General features: G+C 51.3%; 2 protein-coding genes across 3 annotated transcripts in view; one reads left to right on the top strand and one right to left on the bottom strand.

Annotated features, from left to right (window-relative positions):
* Window positions 1-1,849, top strand: part of CRYBG3 (crystallin beta-gamma domain containing 3) — a gene marked incomplete at its 5' end in the record, with an annotated part of 133,244 nt that extends 131,395 nt beyond the window's left edge. The window contains one exon of the mRNA XM_081086732.1: window positions 146-1,849. Within this exon, the coding sequence (XP_080942858.1) occupies window positions 146-234 (89 nt within the window). The 3' untranslated portion in view covers window positions 235-1,849. The remainder of the gene's footprint in view (window positions 1-145) is intronic.
* Window positions 1,111-24,572, bottom strand: RIOX2 (ribosomal oxygenase 2). Of its 2 annotated transcripts, none has more exons than XM_081086743.1 (10): window positions 24,550-24,570; window positions 18,341-18,811; window positions 16,598-16,717; window positions 15,424-15,552; window positions 10,056-10,159; window positions 7,470-7,572; window positions 6,532-6,703; window positions 4,693-4,781; window positions 3,035-3,121; window positions 1,111-2,210 (listed from the first exon to the last, which is right to left on the bottom strand). In XM_081086743.1, the coding sequence occupies exons 2-10, from the start codon at window positions 18,770-18,772 to the stop codon at window positions 2,052-2,054; spliced, it is 1,395 nt and encodes a 464-aa protein (XP_080942869.1). In that variant the 5' UTR covers window positions 18,773-18,811; window positions 24,550-24,570; the 3' UTR covers window positions 1,111-2,051. The 2 variants fall into 2 exon arrangements, 1 of the variants encoding a protein (XP_080942869.1); XR_013995685.1 differs by having other exon boundaries at window positions 1,112-2,210; window positions 4,701-4,781; window positions 24,550-24,572.
* Between the last annotated feature and the right edge of the window lie 221 nt (window positions 24,573-24,793).

Raw genomic sequence — 24,793 nt, 5'->3', positions numbered from 1 at the left:
AGCCTGTGTAAACTCAGGTTCCCATTTCAGCCCGCTTTGTAATGACATGCTAATCGACCCAGACCTCGGGCTGAACAATAGCTGGTGGACACAGTTGCGCACCTGTGTGAAGACATAATCTTTTCTTTTGGAATTTCTATTCTAGGAGGAAATTATTATGACAAGACCCATGTCATAGTAAACCAGCCCCTGGAGGGGAAAGAAACGCAGAAGTGGGACATTGAAATCCTGTGAGACTCGGCAGCATCCCTAGAAAGAGCCAAGGGGGAAGCGCCGTGCCTCCCCGGACAGGAAGCACCACCGGTGCTCACCACCGGGAGCTCAGCATATTCTTGCCAGCTGCTCCGTGCCCCTGTGAGGAACGGGTCATGATTTCTGGTTAAAGGTTCTATTCCTGCTTCATCTCCAACATGGGTGAGCAAGTCTACCGACGCCGGTGTTCTCTCTCCGTCCACCCAGTATGTTCCGTTCCTGACAGCATCATTTAGGACGCTGGCGGTGCTGCCGACCTGTAGGTATTCACATCCTACTACATGTGTGGATGAGTCCAAGGTGCGGGGAAGTAAATTCTTATAGGTTGTGAATAATTTTCAGCAATATTTGAAGAATAGTTAATAAACCTATTAAGCTGCTGTATTAATAGCTAAACCTTAAAGGTTTTCTATTGAGGCTTTTATAACTGAAGCACCATAAGTATTCATACTTGTAACTGACCCCAGGGAGGGACCTGAACTTTATCAGGAAAAGGGCTCAAATATGGAGTATTGTCTGTGGCCATCCTTTGCTCAGTCCTTCAGACTTAAAAAGCACAAATCACCTGACTATCCTTGCACTCTAAGTATTAGCAAGACACCCTGTGGGCCACAGGACTCAGTGTCACCTGTCCTGGTGTGAGACCTCCCCCTCGGTTTCACCTGATCTGCCCTCGAGAAGGGTTTATTAAAACTGTTTCACCTCCATAGAAGATGGTCAGGTATTTATTTGCCTGATAAAGGGAAGTTTCACATGTTCAAATTAAAACCAAGTAGTAGTTGAGACTTGACTATACCATTTTACTGTAAGTAAAAGTGGAGTTGATTTTTCTACGAAATAGAAAACTCAGTGTTCCACTCCCATTTTAAATAGCTTTTATTTAAGCAAAATCAGATAGGATATCACCTTGGGCTTAAAGTAATCATTACCACCTTTAACCATACAATTCACAAGCATTTTTCCTTCCTGAGCTGGTTTTAAACTGAGAGTTGGAGATAACTGTTCCCTTTATCCCCAACTTTTGCCAGAAAACAGAAAAATGTCCTATTTTTTACATAGAAAGATTAAGTTCTCCAGTGGTATTTTTTAAAATATCAACCTATATGCACTTTAGAATATAAAGTAACAGTGAATTGTTTAAACTCAAAGACCCACTATTTTGAGAACTTTTTATAGAGACTTGGTCTTTCCACGTAGATATCATTGGGGTTTTTCCTTTAATCTCAGGCTCTTCTGTCATCTTTCAAGCAGCATCTGTAAAACTCCCTCACGCCCATAGACATGAGTGCCTCTCATTAGTGTGGCAGCATTATTTAATGAAACTTATAGGGGTAACTTTATTTTAAATGGGGGCTTGTGTATACAAAAGGTATGTATATTGTCATTGTAAAAAAAAAGTTAAAATTTTTTTCTTCATGTTAATTGCTTAAAAATTTTACAGAGCCAATGAGGCTCTTTAAAGAAGTTTCTTCCAAAGAACAGAGACAAAGCCAGGTAACAACTTCTAAATTTAAATGATACCTTTATTGTCGTTGTGCCTTTTCTACCACACTGGATAAATAAACCTGTCACAAGTACGGTTTTGCCACTTTCTAGGACACGGAGTAATGTGCCATCCTTTCTTTAATGCATACGACCACTTGTAACCGGTGGGTCTCCTGTTACCAGAACACATGCAGTCAAGTTGTATGTAACCATCCCTCCAGCCCTGTCTGCTACTCAGAGCAGCAGGGGCCCCCAACATATAAATGTTTGCTTTTCCTGTGTATGCAGAATCCTAGACACGGTGCGTAGAGGCGCTAGACTACCTGGAGTAAACATTCTGTCCAGAGAGACAAGGCCAGGCTCTCCTTTTCCTCATCTGTAGCAAGTTTCAGGTCCTTGACAGAAATCGCTGAGCTGCTCCAAATTTGCTTCAGTGCATCCACATGAGATAAAGGAAAACGAAGTCCATGAGCCTGAAAAAGGATAAACCAGTCAGATCATACTCCACTTATGTCTCTCCAGGGGCACTCTCATATAAACTCCCAAAACTCTTCGTATGCCGTTATTTTTGACGCCCTTCAAAGTATGAAACTTGTTTCAGATGGGCTAGGCCAGTGGTCAGCAAACTCATTAGTCAACAGAGCCAAATATCAACAGTACAACGATTGAAATTTCTTTTGAGAGCCAAATTTTTTAAACTTAAACTATATAGGTAGGTACATTGTTATTAACTTAATTAGGGTACTCCTAAGCTGGCCTTTGCTAAAAACGTCCTCAATCTGAGGGGTTAACCTCAGCAAACGTACCCCCACTTCTTCTAACGCCACTTCTTCAAAACAGACTCGCCCAGGCCGAAAACCGACTTCTGCGCATGGGCCACGAAGTTTCAATAGCACTGTACGTGCGTGCCCGCACGTGGTATTTTGTGGAAGAGCCACGGTCAAGGGGCCAAAGAGCCGCATGTGGCACGCGAGCCGCGGTTTGCCGACCACTGGGCTAGGCTATGCACATAGACTATAATCAGATAACTTACAGAATTTGCCAATTCCTGTATGAAAACTCAGACTTGAGGAAAGACATCCTAACGTAAATGCTTAGCATTACATTACACCTTTCCTGCACATCCAGCTAGTGTCTGCACGTCACAGAACCATGTGACTCGCAAGGGCTGTCAGGTGTATGGAACGTTAAGCCCGCACTGCAGTCATAATGAAGCACATTTCCCATAAATCAGAGGGAACAGACTCCCAGCCACCACCGACCGAAGGAAAAGCATCCACTTCAGGTTGGAACGAACCTCTGTTTCCTCGCTCCCCATCATGTGTGTCTCTCTCCTGTTCTGTAAGGAGTGGTAGATGTAAACCATCTTTTCTTGAGTTTCATCCTTTAAAAAGAAAAAGCATTAAGTCATCAACAGAATTTAGAGGGTTTCGTTACTAGGAGCTTTTTCCAATAACATGGGTCAACAACCAAGAAAAATCTTAAAACCTCGGTGCTTTAGTGAAATTTATTGACTACTGTAAAGAATCCTTTGGGCAAAATGTTGTGATATGTTGTGTGTCTGCCTATTACTTCATTACCGTCCTCACAGATTACGATTTGTTTGTAGCAAATAACAGATGAAACAGTACACCTGCTAGAGCATCTTCAGAAACCTGATTTCATCCAAAAGCAACCATTTACATAGCAACCTAATGAAATACTCAAGTTTCTTCACTTAATCACACCTGCACTTTTTTGCATCAAAATTTGACATGAAAATTATGGCGTGAACATTACCTCTAGAGAAATACCAGCTGTGTGATCTATAAAACTTTCATTCCAATTACAGTGGCCTCCCCAACGGCCTCTACGTCCCTCCCGCTCCCTCCCACACAGTGCAGCTCAGACTCTGCCAGAGCCTGCCATTCCCCGTCGCCTTAGGTAAAGCCCCAACACCTTGGCCTGGGAGAGGATGGCCCCAAACTGATGCATTAGCAGAGTGACGGCGTTTTTCAATGAAGATGTGTACTTTTGAGGTGTTGTGTCTATTAGAAACCAGCCCCCCCAGGTCTGGCCCTGACGGCTGGAGCAGTCTGTTCATCTGGGTGCCCCCATCCCTCCAGTCATCCCTGAGGTGCCTCCCGAGAAAGCTGGCCAGGAGGAATCGGGTGAAGCCTTGGGCCTGGGACAGTTCCAAGGGTCTCTGGGTTGTAGGGGGAGCTGTAACAAGTGCAGGGGGTCCAACCCAGACCAGATGGAGCCCAGCAATTCATTATCTCAAACTTTTCCAGCTGATTCTACGATCAGCCAGTTTGGGGAACTACTGGGTCACGTATGGAAAGTAGAATATCTTCCCACAGGACAGAGATTTTTTTTTTAAGAAGAAACATGAACAAAACTGTATGTAAAGACAAACCTGCACAGTTTACAGGACGGAAGAGGGACTGAGGTAGGGAGACGCATGGACAGGGTTCAAAGTCGTCTGAGCAACATGGCCTGAAACCCAACTCGGGGCAGAGACCAGACAATCACTATGTGAGGGCAATTAAAAGGGTTCTGTGGGCCTCCGTGTTGCTCAGTGGTTGAGCATCAACCCATGAACCAGGAGGTCGTGGTTCAATTCCCAGTCAAGGCACAGGCCCAGATTTCGAGCTCGATTCCCCAGTAGGGGGCAGGCGTGCAGGAGGCAACCAAGTGATGATTCTCTCTCATTGATATTTCTATCTTTCGCTCTCCCTCTCTCTGAAATCAGTTTTTTTTAGAAGGATTCTGTGGGAGATGAGGGCAAGCAGGCCCTCAAATGCCCACCAGGAAGGGAAATGTGGAACAGTGAGGTTTGGGCAGTATCGCCCTAAAGCAATGGCAGGCACTGAGCTGTGAGAGCAGAGGGACTGCCAGAGGGGAGGGCGTGGCCACCTGTCAGTCTGAGGGAGATGCCCTGAGGACGGAAACCTCTCCCTCCTGGATACTCACAGACCCACCCTGATCCGGCATCACCGTGAGGACGATGTGGTCTTTATAGCGCAGCCTCACGATGCTGTCCAACCTCGGCAACTGTCCACCTAGACAATCCAGACAAAAAAGCAGTTTTCAAAAGCGGGACCCAGCAGGATCCAACTAGTCTGCAGGTGCAACTGTTTAAGGAACACATTGACTGACAATTTGCAGTGAGTCCAATCAGGGTATTTACTTACTGACCCTGACATTTATAGTGATGATATATATAGTTTACATCCTTATGGAGCCCATTCTCATAGTGAGGACAGATATAAGATGAGCCGATAAGTACATTAAATAGACATAAACAGCGGAGACGGGCCCTGCCCTTCTGCTCAGAGCACTCCGCCTCCAGTTTATCCTCTTTTGCTGCTTATTCTACATGTGGACGCCAGAAGGAGCACCTGCGTTCAGACTGCACCACCCCATCAATTACTAGTTGCGCGACTGGCAAATAGTCTGTGTAGATCGAGCATGGTGTCAGGTAGAAGCCACCTGGTAACGTTCACAGGGACAAAAATAATTTTCAAATTGACTTTAACTTAGTGAAAAGGCAGCCACTACAAGCAGACTAGCCTACAGGGCCCTCTTCCCTGGTAAGGGATCACAGCTTTATTGACTACAGTGGCTAAGATAAGGAAAACTAGAAAAATATTCTGGGCCGTTTTCCGAGACTCAGAAAGCTCTGTTCTGTTAAAGATTAAAATATGTGCTGGTAAAACATTTGCTATTTTGAATAGATACAATCAAAAACAAATCCTAAACTTCCCCCAAAGATATAATAAAAATAGAATCAGTGTTAGAAGGGATTGTTTATTCCAGTGGTTCTCAGCTGGTGATAAACAAGGCTTCTATAAAAGTTGGTGAAGATGCTGCTCTCGCTCAGCCCCACTGAGGAAGAGGCAGCCCCTGGCCCCGGCCTGGCCATGGCCTCCCGGTGTTCTACAAGAGTGAGGCGGCTCCAGAGACCATGTAACACACAGGCCGCGCTGACTGAGATCAAGACGAACAGGACTGCTGCAGACACGTCAGGACTCAGGCAAAAGAACATCGTCCACACGGCAGAAGTGACCAGACAGCTCCTGTCCTGGCGAAGGAGACCGCTGCTGATTTGCCCGTCGTCACATCAGTCCTCCTGCCATAGGCTCAGATGTACGAGTCCCAGTCACAGGATCCCCGACTTCCCGACAGCACCTAACCCAGAGCAAAGCCCTTTGACTGAGATGCCCCATAGCTCCCAACAGTGTGTGTGGGCCTCTGCGCTGCAGCAAGTCAATAAACCCCAGTGTGTCCGACCACAGGAGTTGGTGTTGCTGGTCTTTGCTACAGAACATGGAAATCACCACCCCCCAGAAGTGTGTTAGGTCATTTGCAGCCTAAACCTGTCATAAAACAGTCACCTGGGACTTGGGGGAGGTCGGTGATCACCTGGGGCATTCTCCCATTCCACCTGCTGAACGGCAACGTGCTCCCCCTCCCAGAGTTAATTCCAAGGAGAATGTCTCGATGTTCAAGTCCTTAAAACGTCCTGACGACGGCTTTTACCCGAGTACCTGTGCATACACATATATCTCCCCCAAAATCGGAGCTCTCATTCCCCACGGGCAGGGACTCGAGGTCTGTGCACGTGACCGTGAGGTACACGAAGCTAAGGCGTGCGTGCAGCTTGTGTTGTCCAACCACACACACTAGAGACAGGCCCAGCTCCGTGGAAATTCTAAAATGCTCCAACGTTCCACCTGCTCAGAGAGGCCACCCAGAAAAGCCTCCGAATACCACATTGGCCCTGACCCCGAGGAGAAGACGGCAGCTCACCTGGCGTGGAGAGCGCTGCTCCGTCTCCCACGTGGAAAGGGGGGAGTCTGTTCATGACAAAGTCCTTCTTCATGTCGGATGAAAGCAGCTGGTTGGTGCCTTCCAGGTGGTCGGCAAGCGTCCTCAGAAAGCCACTTAATCTCCTCCTCGCATCGGCTGTGGTTTCCACCTGCTAGAAACGGAGGAGAGTCCTGGCCCAGAATCCAGCAGAACCTGGGGCCTCGGTCCGGTCTCCAGAGCAGCCCCTGGTATAGACACATCCACATCACCCCCAGAGAGTGGGGACTGAGGAGACCGGAGCCCCTCTGAACAACGTCCCATTATTTCCATATAACCACTGCCCATCTGAAGCTGCCTATTGTTCGCACACACAAAAATCCATTTTCAGGATTTTCCCTGGAAATGCAGTCTGGGCTCTAGCCTCTCGGAAAGCAAATCACTGTCCGAAGGTGACTGCGTCAGACAGTGAACACACCTGTGCCCAGTTCAGCACTTGTCCACCCTGGGTTCACGCATCTTCTCAAACCAGCCAAACGGCTGCTTGCCCAACGCAAACCCAGGACGGACAAGAGCGCCAGGGAAACGGCAAGGCCGGGCCCCCACCGGGCTCTCCTAAGCAGAAATCTCACGTGCGCTGGCTGCCCCTGCAAGTCCAGCCACGTTACTTATGCAGCGTTCACTCAGCCAGCACTCCCACAGGGCCCGCTCCTGCCGCCAGGAGCACAGAGAGGCCGTCCGCACAGCACCGTGGCTTCTCGGTCACACAACGTGCGGCCCTCCCGTGCGTCCTCAACCACCCGGCTCTGCGGGGTCAGCGCAGGAGAAGGGACGATGGCTCGATGGCTCGTGTGAAAAGGGCCCTGGGGGCCCTGGATGTCGGCCACGGCGTCAGCTGCCGGGGCTGTGAGCCCCCCCTTCCCCACCTGCCTTCCCCTTACCAGGAGCAGCTGCCGAGGGATGCCGGCCCGGAACGCCACATCTTCCTTTGCAGCATCAAACACAAGCCCCGAAATGGTGTCCAAAAGGAAATCTCCCCACGAACTGGAACACGCACCACCAACAACAAAACCACAGAACAAAATACACAGAAACCACTGATTACTAGTAAAGCCAGACACCACAAATGGCACCTCCCTGCACTCCAGGCCCCGCCCAGGCCCCCCCTCCCTGCCCCCCCATTCCCTCCGTCTGCGTGGCCCGCAGGCACACCTACACGCTGGTCCATCCCACTGTCCTCCCGCCCCTCCCACACTCCCACGGGCAGTCAGCGGTGGGAAGGGAGACTTGATTCATGATTTTAAGAATTAAACATATACTGTCATGAAGTAGAAAGTTGAAGGGACCAATTTTTTTAATGTTTTTAACTGTAATAAGTGTCTGTGAGGAGAGCTTTGTAGGAAATTTTAACAATCATCATAGGATCAAAAAAGTTTTATGTGCAAAAATTCCAAAAGCAATACATTTAGGGTACCAGCAAGATCCCCGGACTGTGTAATTATCTGCAGTTACACGTTACCTTTTCCTGCGCCCCTTACACAAGAGTAAAGAGGAAAACATCCGTCAACATCCATTTCAAAAGAACTGCTCTCACAACTTGCTGAACTCTAGCAATGGCTTTACTGGGGTAGGAGGTAGAAGCCAGTGGCCAGAAGTAACATCTGGGGAGGCGATTCAGTGTTCAATTACCTGTGCTCTCTCAGGGGCATTTAGAATTGGCTCGCCCCTAAAAGTGCACCCGTGTGAGAAACCACTCCCGGGGGTGCCCTCTTTAAACGCCTCTTAGCTGTTTAAATTTTCCTGTGTCACCAGCGGGTGTGGCTGTGTGCGAAATGGAAATTCACCGTGTGAAGCTGGCTTCGCACTCAGCAAGCAGAATTAACACATACTTCCCGACAAGCGGCCAAGGAGGACAAAAACCACAGGAGGGCATGTGCCCAAGACATCCACTACCCCCTGGTGGCCTCCCGCTCTGCGACAATGTCACCCCAACCTCACATCCTGGAACTGGAGGAGGCGTGCCGACCTTCCCCGGCACAGAACACCCCCCCCCCCCCCACCCGGAGGAGTTGAACTGCGTTAAACAGAGCTGTCTGCTCTTCGAGTCAGAGTGGGTCTTGGGCCTCTTAAGGAGTTCACTTTGGTAAAACAGCCAAATCACCTGCTGCTGTCCCACCAGCAGGCCCCAGTGCCCCAGAGAGGTGCTGGGAAGAGCCCCCCCCCCCACTCCCCCGTGCCTTAAGGAGCACCAGGCCCAAGGCAGGGGACACCTCCAGGGTGCGGGGGCCTTGAGTAACGTTTCCCCTTCTCACTCAGCGTGGGTGACGCCCGGCTTTGCTTAGTGCACCCTCTCTGCTCCACGAGTTTCCTCTGCAAACCTGGGATACAGTTTATCGCAGCCTACCTCCCTCCTGCACCACTTCCAGCGTGTAAGCCCACAAAGGCCCTCCATGCAATGCCTGTACTCCCAGCGAGCGCAGGGCCTGGGGCCCGCATGCTGACAAATTAATGGCTGGTGTTTAAACGGGGTTTGAGCTGGCAAGGCTGATGCTATTAGGAAATCATTCACAAGGTGCCACTGCCCAGGGCCTGTCATGTGACAAGGCACCTGCCGAAATGGAACATGGAACTACTCTTAGGTCTGACTCCTCCAGACTGCCTTTCCCGCTTTAATTCCTACAACTGTAAGAAGTGGGAGCCTTCACAGAGACCCAGAGGTTTCGATGGTAACGGAGTTTCTGTTTGGGTAATGAAAATGTTTTGGAACCTGATAGTGGTGATGGTTGCAAAACAGTGTGAGTGTACTTGATGTCACTCAACTGTACGCTTAAAATAGTTAAGCCCTGGCTGGGTGACTCGGTTGGAGTGTCATTCCGGACGCCAAAAGGTTACAGATTCAATTCCTGGTCAGAGTACATACCCAGGTTGTGGGTTCAATCCCCGGTCAGGTCAGACAACCTAACCATTTTTCTCTCTCAGATCAATGTTTCTCTCTTTCTCTCTCTCTCTCTCTCTCTCTCTCTCTCTCTCTCTCTCTCTCTCTCAAATCAAGGGGGAGGCAAAAGTAGGTTTCAGCTATTCATATGAAAAGATATGCAGATTATGGTTATTACAACAGCTTATTTATTAGAATAATGTACTCACAATTGTAAACCTACTTTTACCCACTCCTGTATATATTTTACCACCATAATAATATTTTACAGAGAGACAGACAGACACACACACACTAGAAGCCTGACTCACTATCACAGCCATACCTGCAGCCATGGTTCCTTCTTCCTAAACTACGGGAGCCATAATTTGGAAAACTCCCAGTGTCATACAGTCGGGTTCATGACATCTCCAGGAGGAAGCCCAGGCCGGCCTACAGCACAGGACACTCAAGGACTATGAAGTCAGCAAAGGAGCCTGAACCCCGGCTTGGAGAAGTGCGAGGTGGTGGCCTGAATGCCACCTGAACGTGGCTGCTGTGAGCCACAACTCGGGCTGTCCCAGGACGCCAGGCGGGGAGGCAGGGTGCTCACCTGCTCTGGTAGGTGCTGATGGTCAGGTGAGTGGAGTGGGCCAGCCCCGGGGGCGTGTCCGCTTGATGGATGGTCCCTCTGGGAAAGTACAGCAAATCGCCAGCCTAAAGGGAGGAAAGGAAGAGGGGGAAGAGTTAACAAGGATAGCTTCTCCCTCTTCTGTTTTACGGAGACAAACGCAGACTGAGTTTCCGTTCTCCATTCTAGAAACCTCTCCTAGAGGAGCACGGGCTCCTGGAGGCCTGCGGGCCACTGTGACCCGTCCTGGCTTGGCTGTCAGAACCTGGAGTCGCTTTCTTTATGCACAAACTGAAACCAGATAGACCTGAAGCTACTCCGCCCAGACCCAGGGCCAGGGAGGTGTCAGGGCCGGGGAGCTGCTCCCTCTCCACCCCGTGGGGCTGAGAAGAACAGGCTCACACAGCAAATTACCCTTCCAAAGTCTCAGTGTCTTCATCTGTAAAATGGAGGCAACAGCCCCAAATCTCACAGGATTTTTGGAGGGATAAAGGAGCTCTCCGGCGATGCTGGGTGGGCTGTTATAACACGGTTTTCCCGCCAGTCCCCGCCAGTCTGTACGCTCTTCCAGGCGCAGCCTGTCTCCATCTGTATTCCCAGAACCTAGACTACCAGGGCACCCAGCACACCTGACAGACTCGAGAAATATTTGAATGAAACACCAAACAACCCCTCACCTGAACCTAAAAATAGAAGTAAAGATCAGGTACTTCCTCAGGCAGGTGAGCCTCCCCCACCCTGTCTGGCTCTCTCCCGACCCACCCCTGCCCTGAGCCACCTCCTAATCCCACCTGATGAGGGCACAGTAGCAGCTGCCGAGGAGCGGAGAGGGGCTCTTGAGAGCTGCTTCCCTCCCGTCTGCAGCCACGGGAAGCAGTCGGGCTCACTGGGTAAGAGCTTAAGCCGGTGTGGCTCACTGGTTGCATGTTGGCTCATGAACCAAGAGGTCACTGGTTCGATTCCTGGTCAGGACACGTGCCCAGGTTTCAGGCTCCCTCCCCAGTGTGGCATGCAGGAGGCAGATGTTTCTATCTCTCTACCCCTCTCCCTTCCTCTTTCTCTAAAATCAGTAAAAACATATATTTTTTAAATGCTTTAAAGAAATATCAGATTTAGCCCAAGCTGGTTTGGCTCGGTGGATACAGCATCGGCTTGTGGACTGAAGGGTCCCAGGTTCGATTCTGGTCAAGGGCACATGCCCGGGTTGTGGGCTCGATCCCCAGTGGGAGACATTCAAGAGGCAGTCGATCAATGATTCTCTTTCATCATTGATGTTTCTATCTCTATATTTAAAAATTAAAAAGAAAATATCAGATTTAAAACTTTTTTAAAATGTTAAGATCTGCCTTAAAGCAAGAAACAGTATACAGTTATTATATTCAAAGGGCTATCCCGGAGGCTTACTTGCCACGAACCCAGCTGACCGGGAAATCAGTAGTTCAAGTCCATAAATGCTTTCCTCACAGTTAGAGCTAGCGTTGCTGGGTGTTTCAGTGCCAGCCCTCTGATGAGGCCCTCACATACATACTTCATTCATTCATTCATTCACTCATCCCACAGACACTGACTACCACTTCCCCGCCCTCCCCCCACGCCAGGCACTGAGCAGCACATAGACCTGCCTCGTGCAGTACATTCCAATGAGCAGGCGTTTGGCTTAGATTTTTTAAAGTAGCAAATAAATAATGTCAAGTGGTGGAAATGCAATGCAAGCACAAGCAGCAGCAGAGGAAGGAGGAGGGGCCGATGCTGATGGAAGGGGAGGCGGGTGTGCCTGGGGTAAGAGGTGCTGTTTTATCCAGAACGCTCAGGGGAAAGGCGCTCTGCTGGAGGGACAGCTCAGTAGAGACTTTAGGAAGTGAGTGGGCCAGCCATGTGACTACCTGGGGAGAAAGGATTGTGGTGGGGTAGGGAGGGGGGGAGGGGAGGGAGTGCCAAGGTCCTGAGGCTGGAACTTGCCGGCACATTGGAGGAGCCCCTGGCAGGCCAGTGTAGCTCAGGGTAGTGAGTGAAGGTGGAAGTGATGGGAAGGGAGGGGAGAAGGCAGCAAAGCAGCCAGACTATAGGCCTTCCGGGCGGTTTTAGGGCTGGGCTTTTACTCTGGGTTTAATCAAAGTCACTGGAGGGCCGGGCAGAAGGTGCAGCGGATCTCAAGGGACCACTGTGGTGGTTATGTCAGAAAAGGAAACACCAAATAGGAAGTTTTTGTATAAATCCATGTCCAAGGGGTTTGTCCTAAACAAGAAGAAAAATGGTGACACATTTATAGAGGGGAGGAGGCTGGGACAGGGTGGGACATGATTTTTATTTGGGAAATATGAAATTGTCAACACCTTTTACCTTTCTAACTGAGACTATATAAGTCTAGAGTCTAAAGACATGGACTAGAGATACAACACAGCATTTAAGATACGCCAGTGTGGAAGGCATTTAATCCGTGGACGTGGCCATGGATTGAGAAAAGAGGTCCAAGAAATGACCCTGGCCCCTACCCTGCGGAGGGGGGAAGACTGAAGACAAAACCACGGAGAATGACGAGCAACAGTCAGGAAGGCGGAGAAAGAACCATGAGAGGAGCGGGCGCCTCCCGGACACACAGGGAAGAAGGCGAGGGTCCCAGTGTCACATGCTGCCAACAGGCAGACTAAGGTGGGGACTCAGGGTTGACCCTGTCCCTGGCCGCGGGGAGGTCACGGTAACCTTGAGAAGGGGGCTCTGGAGGAATGGGGGAAAGGAAAGCCTGCAGGGAGGGGCTCCGGAGGGGGAGAGGAGAGAAAGCCGAGGGCACTGTGGCAGGGCCCCAAAGATGTCTGTCCTCACCCCAGCGCCTGTGCATAGGCAGGTCACACAGACAATGGCAACAAGTGTGAACGACGGCTGCGATAGGAATCAGGCTGCTGACAGGGCGGTTTTCTGGATTGTGCAGGTGGGCCCCCAGCAATCGCAGGATCCTTATGGGCGAGCATTGGCAGGGAGCACCGGAGAGAAGGCAGCACGAGAAAGACCAGGCTGCCGGCTGCTGGCCGTGAGCCCAGGCTGCAGCGGCCTCTGGGGAGGGAAAGGCCCGGAGCTGACCCGCCCCGAGGCCTCGGGAGGAATGCGGACCGAGGACACCTTGATTTCAGCCACAGGAAATCCCCTCTGGACTTGTGAGCTGAAGAACAGTGAGAGAAAGTGTGTTGTCTCCAGTCACTGAGTGTGTGTGATATTGATAAGCAGCAATATATTGACATATACCCATCTCTTCCAGGAATGTCATGTGAGGGAGGCATCAAAGTAATATTTTTCAGTCGTTACAATCTGCAATGTCAATACTGTGGTCTGCGTGTTAATAAGGAGACAGACTTACATAACTCGCCCGAGACACGCGGCTCCTAAGTGCCGGCGGAGGGACTCACTCAGGGCTGTCGGACTCCCCAGCCACAGTGCAGTCCCCGTCACGGGGCGAAGCCACCCCAGGATCCTGAGCTGGGCAGCCGTGCCACACAGGCGGCCACCGGAGGCGGGGGTGAGAGGGCCCTGTACAGCCCCCGCCCACCGGAGGGGCCCAGCTTTTCTACTGCATATACTGGGCATTTACGCACAGTCACGTTTGAGGGGTTTCACTGATTAAACTCGCACGTGCACAAACACCTGGGACAGCCCTGCGCACACGCTGCCGTCCTGCTCCTGCGGGAGGCGCGGGCTTCTAAGGAGCTGTGATCAGGGTGACCAGTGGGCGGAGCGCCATCTCCTCTGTCCGGCCCCAGCGGCCTTGAGGACCAGGCGGAGCCCAGCCCTCTGGGTGGGGCAGGGAGCCAGTCATCAGTGTGGGTAACTCAGCCCCGCCTCAGAGACCAGGGGCCGCTTAGCCTTCGGCCTAAAAATAATCAACCAAGAGCCTCGATAAACATGCTTCCCCAAGACCAAGGACTGCCAAACTCCCCCTGTAAAGGGTCAGGAATATTTGTGTCAGTATTTGTGGTTTGTGGGCCCCATGGTCTCGGCAGCAACTAGTCAACCCTGCGGGGTGACGTGAGCGCAGTCCTGGACTGGACCTAAGGAATGAGTGTGGCTGGGACCCAACAAACTTATTTATGTAAACAGGCGTCAGGCCGTATGCTGACCCATGGGCCACAGTTTGCTGACTGCTGACCAAGAGCATAAGAAGTGAAAGGTACCCTTATTGTTGTGTTTACTGAAGTCTCCTGCAATACAGGCGCCCATCCTAAAAGGGGAGGTTGTTCCCCCAGTTACTGGCAGGCCGGCAAAGATTTTAAAATCAAGAAGGGGCCACAAGGCATTGAGTAATAACTGGACACTAATTATAACTTCAACATACAAGAAATTTAAAAACATAGTAACTATGTACAAGTATGCCAGGCAGGCAGAATCCCTGGAACGGTCTGAATGAACTATTATCTTACTGACACGGAAAGAAATTAAATCTATGTTTTGTAGGAAAAGGTACAAAGCTTAATGATGGAGCTGTCTTATCCCCTAAGACTGCTTCTCACCCCACCTGCTGGGGTTGGCGGCCACGACCCTGGACAGCTAACTCAGCGGTTCTCAACCTGTGGGTCGCCACCCCTTTGGCGGTCGAACCACCCTTTCACCGGGGTCGCCTAAGACCATCCTGCATAACAGATATTTACATCACGATTCATAACAGTAGCAACATTACAGTTATGAAGTAGCAACGAAAATAATTTTATGGTTGGGTCACAACATGAGGAACTGTGTTTAAAGGGCCAGAAGGCTGAGAACCACTGAGCTAATTGCTCACAGACAGGCTTTCTCAGCAGCAGGACACCAAGGAGCCAGGGCAGGATCAAGCCACCCGGCCTCCTCCAAGGGCCATCGTGATTACTGCTCTTCTGGTGGCTACATGCAGCAGCGGGGGAGAGTGCAGAGTCGGCTGCAGTCAGGAGGAGCATGGGCCACTCTGGAACTACCAGTAGGAAAACGGGGGTCCCTGGCTGGGCTCTGCCTCAGCCGCCTACACCCAGTGCCAACGCCCCTCCCCCCCTGCCCCCCCTGCCCCCCCCCCCGCCCAGACCTGGCACAGCTGCCCAAGACCAGCCTTCCACGTTTACTCGAGAGAGAAGTCAGAGGACAGCAAATTCATGATTCACTCCTGCTGGACGTGGACAGTATGTGGAGATTACATAAGGTCACTTGGGAAATGAACTTAGCGCCTCCTTGGCTCACTTCAGCCAGTTACCAGGAGCCTTTGGAAGCCGCAGTGCTGGGGGGAATGAGCGGCCGGCCCCGAAACCCTGGGACACACTCCCACGGGACCGCGAGGGGGTCACTGAGCCTCAGACCTGAACTTGTCTCGGGAGGGGCGCCCACAGCGGAAGGCCCATACCTTCAACGTGAACTCGTGTGCCGGCCTCCCGAGCCTGTCCTCCGCCTCCAGGCTGTACTCGCGCGCCAGGGGCACCGTGGGGTGGTAGAGGCGCCAGTGTTTCTGCCCCTCCAGCTGCAGGATGAACACCTGGGGAGGGAGAGCCACAGGCCCGAGGTCAGAGCTTCCTCGCAGGCGGGTGCTCCCGAGGGAGCCTCTGGGGGCCCAGATGGATCACCCGTTTCAGATAAAAAATAGAAAGGAAGATCAGACACATTTCACTCCGCACTGTGGCTTTGGCCTTTAGAGGGATACCATTCCTCTCCCTTCCGCGAGGCCTCGCCGCGTTCTCTACATCCCACGACACACCACAGTCTCATCCCTTCAGATCTCCGACCCGACAGCTTACAGCCCATGGTCTCTCGCGGCAAAGCCGAGCTTCAGAGATGACTGGATGTCTAAGATCCCGAATGTAATCTCTGGCAGGTAGAAAAGCTTTAAGGTTTGTGTTCTTCATTCAGCCAAAGATACCTCAATACTCTGTTAAAAAAGTATTTTTAAAGAACCAAGACCTTTTGGAAAATGCACTGATATCAAATTGCTCTTAAGGGAGAAAAAAATGACTTGTTACTAATTACTCTGTGATCACACCTTGTATTGGTACAAAAATAAAACTACAAAATACCTAAGCCAAAACGCTAAGTGTTTCTGGCAGCTCCCGGGGAGTGAAATCAGCGCTTGTCAAGGTGCCAGCGCTTCAGGGAAACCATGACCTTCATCCAGCTGCCCCTAGGTTTTCACAAACGGAAAACTCTATGTATTTCTGGCAGCGACAGAAAAAGGACGAAGTGAAAGCAGAGGTAAGGTCTGCCCTGTGGCTTCGCCTTATTAAGGACCGTACACTGCCAAGAGAGAAAGCCAATCACACTTTTCTGTAGATAAACGCAACAGAGGGTGTGGCCCTCCTATCAGTCGGCGGAAACGACCCGTCCCCTCGGGGAAGGAGCAGGAAGGAAACCGTTGGGTGGACGTGGTTTTGGCCCAACATCCAGGTGAGGCCGAGGTCTCCAGAGACGGCGCAGGAAGAGTGGACAGAGACCTGGCCCAAGAGGTGGCCTGAGCCCTGACCCCCATCCTGACCCGACAATCAGCAACTCCTCCTTCCCCCGGCCCCACAGCGCTCTCCCGCTCTCACCTCGACGTCATCATAATGGGGCGGCAGGCCCTGCGAGCCGGCAGGGGTTATGTACACATTCGAGCCAACCAAGGAGCCAAAGTAGCATTCCAGCTTCTCCTGGATCCTCCAAAGTTCATCCTTCAACAGGGGAGGAAAGGGGGAGGGGAAAAGTCCATTAACAGTAAGACGGGCACGTGTTCTCATTTGCTTACAGTCTGTACTGAGCTATTAGCTCCCAGATCCCGAGAATTAAGAAGCGTGAAAGAGCCGACACCTCTGCCCTCGATAATTTTCTGCGCGAGGACTGGCCCCACAGAAAAGCCTGGAGCGCAAAACCGAGACTGGCAAGGCAGGCGGGCTGGGACCCGGCAGGCCTTTAGGCAGGGAGATGACAGGATCCAATTTACATTTTTATTGTATTTATTTATTTATTTTTATCTTTGTTGTTGAAAGTATTACAAATGTCCCTTCCCCTCCAGTGACTCCCTCCACTCCACTCCTGCAGTTAACACCCGCCCCCCGCTCCCCCCCAACCCCAACCCCTGCAGGCCTTCACCACACTATTGTCTGTGTCCATGGGTTATGCATGTGTGCATGTAAGTTCTTTTCTTAATCTCTCCCTTCCCCCCCTTCCCTCTGAGTTTAGTCCGTCTGCTGCTTGCCTCCATGTCTTAGAAGCTCACTCTGGCTACTGTGTGGAGAATGGACTGTCGAAAGCAGGAGATACCAGTTGGGAAGCTACAAAGGCAGCAGTGAGGAGAGGAATGAGCGGGTGGCGGGAAGGGAGAGGGAGTGGAAAGGTCAAGACGCACTTGGAAGTAGCACTGCCGGGACCTGCTGATGGGCAATTACCCCCGGGCTTTTGCCTTGGACAGTGAGTTAGCTCCCAGCTCCATCCACTGAAATGGGGAGGACTTGCTAAAGAACAGCTTTTCGAAGGGGGAAAAGGAGTTCTCTCTTAGAAATGTTTGAGTTTGAGCTGCTAGAACCCCCGTGTGGAGACGCCCTTAAGTGAGCTTCTGGCTGCCTCCGTCTCAATTTCCGGCAAGAAGTAAGGACGAGAGACTTACATTTCGGAATTCCCCGCACAAAACTGATATGTAACGGGATGGGAGGAGAAACGACAACCTCACTGAAAACGGGTACAGGCGGAGAAGGGGGAAAGGGGCCGAGTACCTGCCCCCTCTCCCGGCACTAATCCCCTCCTCAGGGTATAAGCCAGACTGAGGGGCGAGGGGAGCCACACATCCCTGCGAGAGAGAAAGGAACCAGGCTTTCCCACGGCAGCTGTGGGGCGGGGGCTGAGGCCACATGGACATCTGCACGGCTCTGCAGCCTCTCCCTGGGCAGATGCAGGCCGTAAGGGAGGCAAGTACAAGAAGGACCCGACCACCGTGATGCTACTCTGCCTGCCTTCAATTACAAGGAAGGGGCAAGCCCGACAGAAATGTCTGCCTTCCACCGAGACAAGAGCCAGCCCACGGAACTTTTAACGCCAGCAACATAATTTAGGTTTGCAGCTCTATGCCACCCAACCCTGTCCACCCTGCATGTTGGACATTTTCTAACAATGCGGCCAAAAGAGAACACAGAATCTCCTCATTTGAGATGCATTTGAAGACCAAACAGGCGCTCGCTCGCCCTGCTCAAGTGGGCAGGAGGCAAATCACCAGGAGACCACAGGTTCGCCCCTGAGCTGGTCTGTGGCCACCTGTTAACCCTTTAAACACAGGAGGATTCCGCGGGGGGAGAACCTGTTACCTTAAATCTCTGAGGCTGGTGAAACTGAATTGTTGCCCTTTTCTGATCAAAATCTTTTCTCAGCTGGAGGAAGTGCACTTTGCCATCTTTATTTAAAACCTTCTTCTTCCCGTGGACACAGCGGCAGACATTTACGTCCCGGCCATAGTACAGACCCCGGCCGCACAGGCTCTTCAGGTCTGAGAGCCGAAACAGGGCCTGGTAATACGCGGCCAGCGCAGGGTCCTCTCTCTGAACGAGCAGCGGCTTCTGCTCCCAGAATTCCTTGAAGAAAGTCTCCGTCTGGACGGGCGAGATTAAACTTTCAAAGAAGCCACTGGGGCTGTCGAAGTTTAAAGCGAGGGGCGCCCCCGCCGCCTCCGCCTTCGGCTGTTTGCAGGGAGCAGGCCCCTCTTCCTGCCCAGTCCCCGCGGGCTTTGCTTTCTTGGGCATCGTCCCGTCTTCCAGGCGAAGCTGTGAGGGGAGGCAAACCTACCAAAGAACAAAGAGCTCGTGTTGGTGTTCGCAGTCAGGCACGGCCGTGGCCGCAGGAGACGCTGTGGGACCAGGCCTTTTCCTCCGGTGCAGCCTGGAGCCCACACACCATTCCTCCCGGCCAGGAGTCTACCTGCGGATCCCACATTCCTCTGGGGACAGCACGCTGTCCATGCACACAGCACTGCTGTGGATCCTAGTTTGTTTTTCGGGAAGCATAACTATCCCGACTTAAATGATGCGACTCTCTCAGCAGCTCCCCGTCACAGCTCAGCCTTCGGCCACTGACACAGCAAAATCAAAAATCCTTTTAATCTGGCTTCAACCAGCACCGGGTCCCAAGTCTAATGAGATGTACTCTGAGTCACAGACACTTGGCTGGAGAGCCACCAACAGCGCCCACTCCAGGCGCCCCGCACCACAGCGCCGCCCCATCTGCCGGCCAGGACGCCCACGGCCACATCCCGGGTGTGGTGTCAGCTGGCGGCCGGAGCAAGAAGCAGCCTGCTCCCAAGTCTTCCTCAACCACGTGAAACTCCCACTTACAAATCTCAGCTTAGGCCTGAAAAGTGTCACTTTATCAGAAACCTCTCTCCCATTAGAAAAACTAATTACAAGCTGAAAAGTGAAGGCTAAAGGTAGTTATATCCCAAGTCTTTAAAAAGCTGTAAGTTAAACATAACAACATACCCACATCACAAACCTCTACCACAGCAGCTCCATCTCGGACGTACACATCCCCTGGGCGCTAGGCCTGGCAGATGGGCAGATGGGCAGACGGACAGACGGACGGGCAGAGGGTGGAGGTTCTCACAGTGCCCAGGCAGGGGGGCTGCTGGCCTGCAGACCGCACTGCAGGAGCAGGAGCAGCAACACTCGCAAGCACTGCCAAACCTCTCAGAACTGCCCCCAAACCACAACTATGGTTATCAAGCAGGTGGCCTTCGTCTGGGGTTCAAAAATGGTAATTCAAATTAGATGAATTTCCTGAAACTGCAAATTTCTATTTAAACTTTTATTTTTTCTAGGAGGCGGTGGTGGGTTCATTGCTTTCACCGGATTCTTAAAGGAGTCTCTGTCCCCAAAAAAGGTTATAAAAATCTGCACTTACAGCCCTAGACGGTGTTTCTCCATAGTTAGAGCGGCTGCCTGCTCACCAAAGGGTCAAGGGTTCGATTCCTGGGCGCATGCTTGGGTTGTAGGTTCGATCCCCGGCCCGACTTGGAGCATGTGCAGGAGGCAACTAATTGATGTCTCTCTCTCTCTCTCTCTCTCTCTCTCTCTCTCTCTCTCTCTCTTCCCTCCCTCCAACTCTCTCTCTAAAAAACAAAAATCAACGGAAAAAATATCCTTGGATGAGGATAAACAAAAAATAAATTTTAAACATCTGCACTTATAAAAACCAATTTTTCCCAGAGACCAGTAACTTATTAGTGGATGCTATGGCTTCCTATTTTGTTGGGCTATCCGAATTGCAAGAACACTGTTTTCTGCTCCTCTGTCATTATAACTAAGCTGTAGTTCAGCTACAACGTGGACTAAGTACAATTAGCGGTCGGGCCTAGGAATAAACCCTGGAATAATTTGTTACATGTTGCAACAACTAATTTATTAATAAACCTTCAGAATACAACCCAACTGTAAACTGAACACAGTAGGAAGTGGAAACGTCAAAATACAAAACTCTCTAGTGACCTCATTTTAGCTTCTAAATTTTGTGCCCACAAATAGCTCAGATCAAGCGCTTTTGGTGGAGAAACACAGGATGATGGAAAACTAATAAAAATAGACACTAAAAGCTTGCACTGGAGAGGTAAGGGCTTAAGCTTAGAAAAGAAATTAACTTTTAGTGTTTTATAATGTGTCATCAATGAGACAAAAATTTGCTGAAAATGTTTCCTTTTCCTTTCAAGTTTTCCAGACCGTTTTGATTTCTCAACCAAAGAACCCAGGAATTCAGAGAAACAAAGTATTCCTAGTACTGAGACCCCAGACATGAAAACGGATTAGCACAGAGCACTGCTATCCTACGAAAGGCCAGCTTATGGCAGACCTCAGGGAGTTTTTACTTAGGAGCATTCCCACCACTGTTTAAATGTTAACAGTGACTCACTATGGCCCTAGCTCAGGGGTGGGCAAACTTTTCGACTCGAGGGCCACAATGGGTTCTTAAACTGGACCGGAGGGCCGGAACAAAAGCATGGATGGAGTGTTTGAGTGAACTAATATAAATTCAAAGTAAACATCATTACATAAAAGGGTACGGTCTTTTTTTTTTTAGTTTTATTCATTTCAAACGGGCCGTAGTTTGCCCACGGCTGCTAGCTGGTCTGGCTCAGTGGATGGAGCACTGGTCACAGACTGAAGGGTCTCTGGTTTGATTGAGGTCAAGGGAACATACCTCTGTCAGGCACTTTCGGGAGGCAACCAATCAATGTGTCTTTCTCACATCCATGTTTCTCTCTATCTCGCCCCCTCCCTTTCACTCTCTCTCAAAGTCAATGGGAAAAAAAAATGAGGATTAACAACAAAAAAAGAGTGACTCACTCAGACTTAACTGTTTGTGCAAACAATGTGTTTTATACTGAACATCTGCTTTCCTTCTGGGAGTCTCGGATTTTTTATTATTTTTTGGTTAATCCTAACCCGAGGATATTTTCCACTGTTTTTTCAGAGAGAGTGAAAGGGAGGGGGAGAAACACATCAATTGGGTGCCGTCCCAACTTGCCCCAACCTGGGCTGGAATCGAGATACAAGCCCTTGATGGGAATCAAACCTGGGACCCTTCAGTCCACAGGGTGGACGCTCTATCTACTGAGCCAAACCAGCTAGGGTGGGAGTCTGGGAGTTTGTTACATATTGCAACAACTAAGCTTCCAGGCAAAGGATGCTTAGGTGACTAGCCCCCAATTAACAAAATATCCTGGGCGCTGTCTAATGAGCTTCCCTGGTTGGAACTGTGTAGCTGCCACCACTAGTGGCTGGAACATTACGCACTTGGTCCCCTTTTGCTATATTCAGTCAGCTGGGCTTCTTAGCCAGTCACTGAACCCAGGGATGCCCTGGCACTCTGCCCATATTTAATCTTTAAAAACAGATTGGCTCAGAAGGTTTGCATCATTAAAAGTACCCTAAGATGAAAAAGTAGTTTCACATTCAGTCACACATCTCTTAGCCCCCACGATTGGTTAGCTTATAATGTAAGGATGTCAAGAGCAGGAAGATGCAATTGAAAGGCTTTTCTTTAAGCACAATATATGAACACAGTTATATAAGCACATTCCTCAGGAAGTGTGCTCGGACAGTGTGCAGAATACTAATGCCAAAAATATAAACACAACGCATTTTTTCCATCTACAATCACTAACAAACACTAGCACTGCATAACAAACGCCTTTGTTAGAATATACATTTCACTATTTATACTGCCAAAAGTTACATCACGTATTGTTTCTGTGTTCACAATGAAATGATTTGAGGCTCAGTTCACTGGTACCTAGCTTAGAAGTTACTGGGAAAATATACCGTTTCTCTGATTCTCACACTATCCATGTTGTAAAATAACAATTCTTTTTAACAGCTTTTGAGAAGTGGACAGATGACATTCCACACCACACTGAATGTACCAAAAACTGCAAGATGCATCACCATTTCAGAAATAGCTAAAAAAGACATATCTTAGGATCTAAGAAATATGATAATTAAACAACAGAATGCTTTGTACAGAGGAGTACAGCCCACACAGCCTGCCTATAAACCTCACGGACCACCCAAGCAGAAGTGAGAATATTTGTATAAAGCTTGGGGGGGGGGGGGCAAGCTTTTAAAAAAACAATTTATACAAATTCTAAACCATTCTTTTGTACACCTAAAATAACATAATGTTCTATGGCAATTATATTTCAATTAGAAAAAGTAAAAAAGCAATTATACAGTTTGAATTGACTATAATCATTGCAATGTAAAATTATTAAATCAAAAGAAACATTCACAATTCACATTTTACTGCCAACAGATTTTAATTTAAAAACAAAAACACACCAACTAATCTAAACAACTCTGAAGGATTAAAACTCTACAAGAAAGTCAATACCCATTCTACGGCCAACAAACACAACCAGAGCCTTCCTATTGTTACTAGTAAGTGTCCTAGCCTTGTCTACGGGAAAGTACTGACAAGAAGCCATAATGCAGCTTCTTTTTATTTAAAAAAATTTTTTTTATTGATTTCAGAGAGGCAGAGAGAGGAGAAACATAAATGATGAGAGAGAACCGTTGATCAGCTGCCTCCTAGGCATGTGCCCTGACTGGAATCAAACCCTGGCCTCCTTCCGGGTTCACCTCAGCCGTGGGCGTCTTTACCATCTCTGCGCCCCACCGCTGGGCCACGCCCGCCCGCGCGACAGCACGGCCTCTCCAGGGCAGGGCCCCTGCACACACCCAGAACCTAGCAGAGAGGCACCCCCGAGGTCCCAAGAAATGTCTGCTGAATGCATCTGCTCCCCGTTTTCCTCTTTTGTATATAACTTTAGAGAAATATCTCAAAAGCTTTGCAGAAAACAACGTTGGGGGAGCCCAGACGGTGTGCGCAGTGGGGACTGTTCTGCTGGCTGCTGGCCCTGGGTGTTCAGCAGTGTGGGCGGCGCTGGGTGCCCGTGGGTGTCTGCGCTCCAGAGCGCATCCCGCAGCGCGGTGGGGTCAGGAGCCTCGTTAACACACACACGCCTCCGGGCCGCATCAAACCTGGCAGCCGGGCCGGGGACCTGCGCTAAGACAGTAAGTTCCACGCGCGCACTTCAGATCCACCAGCAGAGAGGGTGGCGGTCCGGCAGCTCAGGTAAACGCGCACCACGCCCGGCAGAGCCGCTGGGCGCCGTAACAGCCGCCGAGGCCACGGAAGTGCCTGTCGGCCCGGGAGGGGAGACGGGCCCCTGCTGACCCAGCGCTGCGACGGGCAGGTGTTGGTTGTCAGGTGGTGCCGTGGCTGTCTGTCCAGCTCACGGACTGCGCCTCGCTAATGTGCTTTAGTGATCGTGACGTTGCAAAGCAGGAGGCCAGCGAGGCAAAAGCCATCCCGGCGACGGTGGGAGAAACCGGCTCCCCCGCCGCCACCGGAGGCCCGAAACCAAAGGCCGCCCGGGCTCGGCGAATGCGCGGTCCTTAGGCCCCCGCCTCCCGGGGCTACGGTCCCGACGGGGCGCAGCCGGTCTCTCTAGTCTAACCTGTTGGACAGCCCCACGCGGGGCAGCTGCGCTGGACACATGCGGTGACCAGTGGACTGTTAGGAGGGGAGGCTGCAAAGCTACAGTGGGGGGGGGGGGGGGGGAGGACGGACGACAGAGACGCCCCAGCCCGCGCTTCCCTCCGGCAAAGCCGGGCTCGGGCCCCGGAGGGCGGGGCTCAGCCCACGTGGCGGCCGCTCGCACCCGGCCCGGCGCGGCGCGGAGAGCCGGCCTCAGCCTCCAGACTTTCCGGGCGCCCGGCCCCAGCTCCGGGCCGCCGGCGAGCACGTGGGCTGCCCCCGGAGCCCAGGCCCCGCGGGTCCACGCCGCCCGCCCCGGCATCGCACAGCAGGTCGGCGGGCGTGCCCAGCCCGCAGCCACCCGCGCCCGCTGACCGCCCGGCCGCACCGAAGCCCCGGGCCGAGCCGCGGGGAGGGGTCCCCCTTCCCACCCGCGCCCGCTCGGAAGCCCGGAGGACGCGCCCGGCCCTCCCGGCCCCGCCGCTCCACTCACCCGCCCGGCCTGTTGCGCGCGGCCGCGGGGCGGGGCGGGGCGGGGCGGGCGGCGGGCACGCGCTCCCGGGCGCGCCGCGCGGCGGGGTGGGTGCTTCCGGCGCCGGGTACCCTCGCGTGTTCGGTGTTGAGCCCACAGGTTTCTGTCTTTGGTGTAAAAGGAAATAAATTGTTTGCTTTTTTTTTTTTAGTTGGGGGCGAGATGAGGCTCTGGACTTGGGAATACGCTCTAGCACAACCTTGTT

Source organism: Myotis nattereri (genome assembly GCF_964212035.1).
Source record: "Myotis nattereri genome assembly, chromosome: 3".
NCBI lineage: Eukaryota > Metazoa > Chordata > Mammalia > Chiroptera > Vespertilionidae > Myotis > Myotis nattereri.
This window is presented reverse-complemented; position numbering and strand designations above follow the sequence as displayed.